The 9277-nt window shown below is 46.3% G+C and overlaps 1 protein-coding gene across 1 annotated transcript; it reads left to right on the top strand.

Annotated features, from left to right (window-relative positions):
• LOC8079150 lies at positions 2961-9094 on the top strand. Its single transcript, XM_021462161.1, has 3 exons — positions 2961-4048; positions 4748-4786; positions 7238-9094. The coding sequence occupies exons 1-3, from the start codon at positions 2961-2963 to the stop codon at positions 8919-8921; spliced, it is 2811 nt and encodes a 936-aa protein (XP_021317836.1). The 3' UTR covers positions 8922-9094.

Below are 9277 nucleotides of genomic sequence, written 5' to 3'. Positions count from 1 at the left end.
TGCAATCAGAGCAATTTTCAGAACAAGTGCTTGAACTGGGAACATCAAGATGCCATGGATGAGGTGGCCGTGCTTGGATTGTTGAAGATTTGTGTTTTGTAATTGTGCTTGCATTGTGTACCAACTGTGCAGGACTTTAGATAGGAAGCACAGGTCATAACAATTTATGCAACCCGTAATTGTGCTTTGAATGTTATGATGACACACCTTTTCTCTTCGATCTCAAATATTTCAGATTTAGTTTTGATGCATGCAACAAATTGATGTTTCCCTCACTTTTCCATCTCAAACCTGCAGATTTTCTCATGAATCAAACCCAAAATGGTGGAATGAGTTACTAGGGAGGACAGAAGCAACTAGGTAAGAGTACACTAGAACCTGAGCACCTGACACCTGAGCATGCACGCCGACGAGGATCGCCGGCACCTGAGCATGCAAGGCGACGAGATGCATGATCGCCTTGTGCCTTACCCCTGCGGTTCGTGCCAAAACATAAACAAGTGCCGTAATCTCACGCCAAAAAAACCAAGGGCCACGCCAAAAACAATAAACATGTGCAAAGAAAAAAAAAGAAAGAAACGAGCCCCACGGAAACAGGCCGGCTCTTCATGGGTCAAGGACCAGGTAGCTGGAAGCATGGTTGTTCTCATCCATCTCGCCGTTGGATGCGATTTGACGGTTGGATTTTAGTGACTGCAGCCATACGTCGAGAGGGGTGAAGTCATGGCGATCTGATTCCGTGTCGGACCATATCTACTTCATCATGATGATGTGACTGCCAAAAGAAATTTATTTTAATGGGCTTCCACAAAGGGCTTGGAGACCAGGTGCCCCCCAAAAAAAAAACAGTCGCCAAAGAGCCGGATTCCGATAGTGCTTGGCTGCTGGCAACCTGGATAATGCTTTTGTGGGCGATATGCATCACAGTCAGCGGCAGCAAGGTCATTTTGCAAAGTATCTTCTGGGTGAATCGCTTGAGCCGCCGTGTAGTGAAGTGGCCTCGAGCAAGAGAGAAGTCTAGAGGGCGTGCAATGAAGTTGGTGCTCTAAATGGATATCCATGATTCTTCTTTAGTCTAATTTAATAAACTAAATGAAAAACTAAGAAAAAAATTACTTATTTAGTTCAATATAAGTTAAACTGGAGTACCTATTTAGACCATCATCCTTATCTTTATATGATATGATACGAGATGACTTAGACGGGCCAACATGCCTAGGAACAGCCCTCTCATCTGCCATGCCATTTCTGAGCCAGGCCAAATCACCGGGACATATGGGCCATGTATATGTATCAAACAGTCAAAGAAAGGCATGGGAACAGCTCGGATTGCCACTAAATCCCAACACAGGTAGGGTGACAGGCTGACAGCATGGGGATCGATCCACTAGTTACCGGCCAGAGTGGAAATAGTAACGCTCTCCCGGACCAAAACCATGCAACCGAAAAAAGCATGTCACTCATGTTTAAGATCACGGTGTAGCAAAGGTACTCGTATTTTTCTAGATTAATTTATTGTAGGATTTAATAGCATTATGTTTTTAGTGGTAGACGATATTCTTATCAATAGTAAGGTGTCTTTGATAACTTCGTGAATTTCAAAATCTATCGGCTCAATCTTTTTGAGATGCTTATAGAGATAAAACTCGCGTACTTATGTTTGATGAGTGCGCATGCGTGTCTTGGGCGTCTACATTTTATACAGTGTAATTCTCAAACCTTGAGATAAACATGATCGACTACATCGGAGCAATGACCGCATGTGAAAATCTATAGCCCATATGTAATACCCAATCAATTCCGAAAGATTAATGACACCAGAACAAGCACAGATGACACGAGGAATCGAATCCTGTCGTGTAAAGGTCTTCTATTGTGTTGCGTGGGAATACCATGAGCAAGGCTGGAAATCAAAGAAACCTTTGGGTGGACCCCGCTCGCTTTACAGAGTCGGCAGTACCCATATAGTTTGGAGAAGAAGCTTTTTCTTTCATCTAATGGTGGGGGTGCATGCATGCATGGAGAGCAATAGAAAATGACCGCTCGTGCAGAAATAATAATTCATCAAGTAACTAAAGACTCGAATTCTCGTGAGCAAGTACTGATATAAATATTTTAATTTTTCTGTCGGTTCTAGGATGACACACAGAATAATTGTACTTTTTCCTCACCGCCAGGAATAATAATTTTGTTTTGGAATACTAGTACTCCCTCCACCCCCTCCATCCCAAATTGTAAGTCATTCCAAGAATCTTGTAGAGTCAAACTTTTCTAAGTTTCACCAAATTTATTATAGTATAGTATTTCTCTCTATAATTTTGGTCAAACTTGAAAATGCTTTGTCCAAGATTCTTGAAATGACTTACACTTTGGGATGGAGGGAGTACTATATATATATATATATATATATATATATAGTTCACGCTATATATGGAGCCTGGACTCATGCAAATGCATGCATGCATGTTGCAAACATTTTGAACCATAACCATTTAGATCTAGATGCATATGCATGCAGGATATGTACCATATAGAACGACTCGTATTAGGAGTAGTACTCTTATAGTATTTGTTATTTGCTGATTAGGCTTTTCCGAACAAACAGTGTGCACAAGACACTTGAGGGACCGAAACCTAACGTGCTGACAATGATCACTTGCCTGATACACCCAATGCAAAAGGCCAAATTCGATAACCCTAGCTAGCTAGACTGGCAACGGAATAAAGTCCCAAATAAGATGACCATATATCAAGTAATGCCATCATTGGGACACACGCACATCACTTTTGCATGCAGTTTTATTTCTTCCAGCCGGATCAATCGCGTCTCTATAAATTGGTAGCCAGCTGAGGCCAGAGCTCCACGATCGCGTCTCTATATTAATGCATATGCAGAGAGCATCACGATATATCATCGATCGAGTGTCGCTCCACCAATGCAAGCACCCAATAACGCTAGAATGGCCAGCAGGTCACAATCCCAAGTACAATACAAGTATTTGCAACTGTTGTTTGGCATTCACAAAGACCACGACTACAATACCAAAACAGCGACGGAGTACCAGGTGAAGAAGTACCTGCTGCTGCTGGCCACCCTGGTGGCGACGGTGACCTACGCGGCGGGGCTCAACGTGCCGGGGGGTTCCTGGCTGGAGGACGACCTGCCGGAAGGGCATCTCGCCGGCGACTCCATCCTCCGGGACACCAGCTTCCGCCGCTACATCGTCTTCTACTACTTTAACGCCATCTCCTTCGCGGCGTCGCTCATGGTCGGCCTCCTCCTCCTCATCGTCCACCAGGACGGCCAGAGCTGGGGCAACTGGGCGCTGCTCCAGCTCGTGCGCGCCGTCATGCTGGTCGACCTGCTCGGCCTCTTGGGTGCCTACGCCGTCGGCAGCAGCCACGACAGGTTCACCACCGTCTGCGGCGCCACCGTGCTCGCGTCCGGCGTCGTCGCCTACGCCGCCGTCGCCTTGGTAACGAAATGGTTCGTCACCACCGCCGCCGCCGCCGCCGACGACGACGACCAAAATAAACAAGAGAGCCTGCAGGAGGCCAAGGCCAAGGGGCGAAAGAAGGAGCACGAGATCCTGTTGGTGCTCGCCATCTTCGCGGCGACCATCGGGTACGTCGCCGGGCTGAACCCTCCCGGCGGCTTCTGGCGGAGCTCCGACGACTCCGAGCAGGCCGGGCACCACCACCACCACAACGCCGGCGAACCGGTGCTGCAGGGCCTCCACCGCACCCGCTACAGGGTCTTCTTCTACTTCAACACCACCGGCTTCGTCGCGTCCCTGCTCGCCATCATGCTCGTCGTCAGCTTTGACAAGATGAAATACGAGGAGCAGGACCGTATCCCGACGGGAGTAAGGAAGCTTGCGCTGTTTGGACCCAACGTCACGGCACTCTTGGGCCTTGCGGGTGCTTACGCCGCAGGGAGCTGCAGGGACAGCAGGCACACCATCTATATTGTTCTAGTTGCTGCCTCCATTTCTCTCCTGCTCTTTGTTGCCCAAATGATAGCAAAGAGGATGAACTCCAACAGCAGGTATGATGAAGTACTGTTGATCTTTTTTTTGTTACTGGCATTTCTAGTTCAATCATATTTCAGTATATCAGTTTTTAATCTATTTCCTCTGTATATATACGCATGCGTTATATTTATCTATCTGCCTATTCCTATTATTTATGATGCATGTGTACAGATTTTCTTTCCTTTAGCTAATAAATTTATTTTACATCGTAAATACTTCTGGAAATTAACAAAGTTCTAGGATCTATAAAGTATTAATGTATGTATTTTTAGCTGTACACTAGCATAATGTTTGAAATCTTCATCTAATAAACAGCCACATGCATGACTGATAACTTCCCTAAAGTTTACTACGTAACACTTACTATGTTCCAAATCGTAAGTCACTTTGACTCTTCTAGATACATAGATTTTGATATGTATCTAGGTATACACTATATCTTAGATATATATAGGAGAAACTATGTATTTTAGAAAAGTTGAGACTTACAATTTGGAACAGAGGATATACTAACACAATAAATTATTGGGTAACAAGTATAAACAAGGTGATCAAATACATAGGTTAATAAAAGTAGTGTCTCGACACACACACTCTCTCTTATCTACCTACCTAACTACCTATATATCTATATCTATATCTATATCTATATCTATATCTATATTAACAGTGACAAATCTCCATTTCTCTCTCCTGCTCTTTGTTGCCCACAGAGCAAATCTCCCTACCAAGAGCGAGTCGACCAGCAGAAGGTATGAAGTATTGTTGAGTGTCAGTTTTTCCTCTAAATGCTGCATGAATTATATTTATTCAATTGCTATTTATGATGTGTACATTTTTTGAGGTAACTATTTATGATGTGTAGTACATATTTTCTTTCCTTAACTAATAACTTTGTTTACAATTTAAATACACTTCTAGAAATTAAAGTTCTTGGATCTATAATCGATGTATTTGTACTACCATAAATGTTTGAAATCCACATTAAGGCTAGTCTCAATGAGGTTTCATTAGAGTTTCATACACATTAAATATGTTGATGTAGAGCTATATTAATAAAAAAAGATAATAAGAGTTTCATGAGTAGGGAGAGTTTCATTCCTATGAAACTCCTATGCACTGTTTCTAAAATATAGATGTGTTGAAAACTGTGTTATGAAACTACGAGTGAGGATGGCCTAACTAGTCAAAACAGCCATGCTCACCGATAACTTCCCCAAAAGTACTCCTCTCTCCCTCTCTCACTGGAAAAACCGTGGGTCTGGTACTGTAAGTGCGTAATAGAATTTGGCAAAATTGCACACAAGCAGTCTTAATGTTCACTACTAACAGATAGATGTTCCATTAATGCAAAATAACATACAAACAAACATAAGTTTTAGTCGATGGACACTAGCTAATAACACCCTAGCTTGAAGTGATATAAATTGGTTTTAACATCCATGCATGTTCAATTTAACTGATAGTCCTTCTAAAGATAATTTGTCTCAAGTAATATTAGAATTTCTAGATTTCCATATTCCTGAAGTCCATGGTAGGAGATAAATCTGTCATCTAATGCACCAATAATTAAGAAGGTGAAATAATAATTATTCACGTTATACAAAATAATGCTGAGGACTTAGTGCGTAGCTAGTGGCGCTACAAAGAATAGTGACGACAGTGGTATGTCGCAACACAACAACATTTTGTCATATATATGGTGAATCATATTTCACCACTAATGGCATATATAGTATTGGGATTAACATTTTGTCGTCCTACTACAAAGATGATTTTTAGAATTGTCTCCTATTTTTCTCAGCAGAGGCAGAGTAAAGCAGCTTTACAATAATGTCGTATTGTGTTGTAGCTTATACAAACAAAAAAATATTTCTAGAGGCGGTTGACTTAGGGGCTGTCTCTGTTCTACAAACTCCACCATAGAGCAGCTCCACAAAAAACTGAAGTTTATGGATTACCTCTTTAGGTGATCTCACAACTCCACTTTTTTTTCGAAGGGAGTGCGTGGAGCTGAAACCGTTTGGCCAAAAAACGTGGAGTGGAGCTGAAAAACGTGGAGCAGAGTAGTCCCAAACACTCCATTAATAGTAGCATCACTACAAATCTACCTAACTTTTTTTAAGGGTGGTTGAAATAAAACAAAAAACCACAAATTATCGCAAATCACTTAGAAGGAATTGTAGTAATCTAGCACTACCGGATTCCGGGGGTTCGCCGTGTGTGTGGCGCACACGGCAAAGCCTAAGTAGCACACGGCGAAGGCTTTACCGTGTGTTGCTCACGGCGAAGAGCACACGGCAAACTATGCCACGGCGAACCTTACCTTTACTCACGGCCAAATTGTCTGCACATGGCGAAGCTTTGCCGTGAGTCAAACTTGACATACGGCGAAAGAAAGGTGACGGATGGTGGGAGACGGGCTTGACGGAAGGGCTTTGCCTTGAGCTAAGCAGCGCACACGGCAAAGACTTATAAAATATTTTTGGTTTTTCCTGAAAAGAATGTTTGTCGTGTGTCACACGGCAAACCCCCTTCACAGGTTTGGCATAGGCGCCCTGGCAGGCGAGTTTGCCGTGTGTTATGACCATAGCACACGGCAAACCCCCTTCTTTGCCGTGTGTTATGGTCCTAGCACACGGCAAAGCCCCTTCCTAGGTTTTTTTTGTTTTTTTTGCTTTTGCAGCCATATGTATCATAGCACAACTCACATTAATCACACATAGCACACAAATATCACAGTATTCACACATTTGCCACAATAAACACGACATACGAAAGTTGACGGCAAACCCAGTCTTTGCCGTGTGCCTAACGGCCGCACACAGCAAAAGTTGACGGCTTGGGGCGGGCGTTAGCTTTTGTCGTGTGCCCAGTTTTGCCGTGTGTTGCTCACGACAAAGGTTTAAATTCGCCATGTACCTTGTGTTTGCCGTGCGGGACTCACGGCAAAGACCAAGTATACCGTGTGCCTCGAGTTCGCCGTGTGCTTTGGCTGGACACACGGCAAACCTGGCCTTTGCCGTGTGTTGCTCACGGCAAACAGTTGAACACACGGCAAAGACCGGCTCTCCGGTAGTGTAGTAAATTTATTAGTATAATGTTACAATAACTCAAAATGACTCGTGCTATTTATTATGTCATGTAAGACTTTACCATCCACAATTAATTAACAGCGGCGAAACAAAAACTCTACACAGCAGGAGTGGATCCACAATGAACAGCAGCGACGAAACAAAAGCTTTACCATACAAGAACTGGGCAAAGACTCGTGAAGATCTGCAGCTGCTTGCCATCCTTGTGGCGACCGTTGCCTACACAGCAGGGGTGGATCCACCGGGCGGCGTGTGGGCGGAAACCGGGCACGGTCACAGAGTGGGCGACCCCATCCTCCTGACGACGCACCCCGTGCGGTACAAGGTCTTCTTCTACTGCAACTCGGCAGCCCTAGTGGCGTCCCTGGCCATCATGGTCATGCTGCAGAGCGACCGTCTGGTCCGGAAGCACGCGCTGGAGGCGGTCATGATACTCGACCTCTTCGCCCTCATCGGCGCATTCGCCGCCGGCGGAGCACGGGACACCTCCACCTCCGTGTACACGGTGGCCTTGGCTGGCGCCGTCCTCATCTATGTCGTCATCCACATCGTCTTCTTCACCCTAGATACCCCGGCACCACCGCCGCCTGCAGAGGGTGGTGAGAACCACGCCGTCGCCGACGAGGATCCAAGCACCACCCCGGCGCCGGCGGCACAAAAGGGTGAAAAGAAGAATGTCGACGAGCAGAGGCAGGAGGAGAAGCAGCTGCAGAAGAGGCGTGACGTGCTGCTACTGCTCGCGATCCTGGCGGCGACGCTCACGTACCAAGCTGGCCTGACACCGCCGGGCGGCACCTGGGAGGAAGACGGCGGCGGCGATTCGTCGTCGTCCTCCGGCGGCGGGCACCGCGCCGGCTTCCCGGTGCTCCTAGACAAGTTCCCGCTCCGTTACAAGACATTCTACTACTGCAACGCGGCGAGCTTCATGGCGTCGGTGGCGCTCATCGTCCTCCTCCTGAACCAGAACCTGTACAAGCCTGGCATCCGGTGCTACGCGCTCTACGTCTGCATGGTGGCCGGGATGCTGGGACTCATGGGTGCCTACTCAGCTGGGAGCTCCCTGCATCTCAGGACATCCATTGTTGTCTTGGTGTTTGCGTCTCTGCTGACAGTCGCAGCGTTCGCGGTGGCGATCTACGTGAAGAAACGCAACGATAAGAAAGCCAGAATTCGCCAAGGTGATGATGATGATGATGGCGGCGGCCAAAAAAGGCCCAAAATAAAAGCCAAAACCAACAAGGCAAAACGCAAGGATGACGGCGACGCGATGACGTATCTGATGCTGGTCGGAATACTGGGCGCCAGCGTGACGTACCTGACGGGACTGAAGCCGCCGGGTGGCACCTGGAGGGACGACGGCGACGGACACTCGGCGGGGAGCCCCGTCCTCTACGACACCGGCAAGCATCGGTACAACGCCTTCTTCTACAACAACTCCGCGTCCTTCATGATCTCCATCAACATCATCGCCTGGCTACTTGTCCGGATGATCTGGGGACCTCGCCGGAAAGACGACGACGAAGCTGCGACGACGGCGACGACGACGACGGCGAAGACGACGGCGAGTTCTGTCGTTGTTCATCTTTCGCCGCTGTATGGAGCAGTGGTGCTGGACTTGGTGGCTCTCCTGGGAGCCTACGCGGCGGGCAGCGCTCGCAAGTGGGGGACAAGCACCAAAGTCGTCGTCATGCTCGTCCCTGTATTGCTCGTCGTTTGGCTGGTTCTCTTCTGCTGCGACAAACAAACAAAAGACAAGCCAGCAGCAACATCACAACCAGCAGTAACAAGCTGAAATATAAAATAAATTGCTCCCCAGCTCAAAACTGCTCCTGTTCAACCGGAGCACTCTGCTACATGCGTAGAGTTGTTTGTTTGCATATTTTTTATTTACTTAATATATATTACCTCTCCGCACATATGTAACAATTCTCCGTTTCTTTACAACTATGTATACTGAACAAAGGGGTTTCCTTATATTGCTGTTATATATATTTTCCATTATCCGAGGCGGGCAAAGGCAACCATCTCCATCAAAAGGCCACAGTTAATACATGAATCACAAAGGCATGAATTGGCTTCCGAGGCGGACAGACTTTTCAACCGCCTAGTTTAATATCTAGGATTAACCTAGGTGGTCACGGTCAACGA

This window comes from Sorghum bicolor, chromosome 5 (genome assembly GCF_000003195.3).
Source record: "Sorghum bicolor cultivar BTx623 chromosome 5, Sorghum_bicolor_NCBIv3, whole genome shotgun sequence".
Lineage (NCBI taxonomy): Eukaryota > Viridiplantae > Streptophyta > Magnoliopsida > Poales > Poaceae > Sorghum > Sorghum bicolor.
The sequence above is the reverse complement of the archived record's forward strand: the minus strand, read 5'-3'. Positions and strand labels throughout refer to the sequence as shown.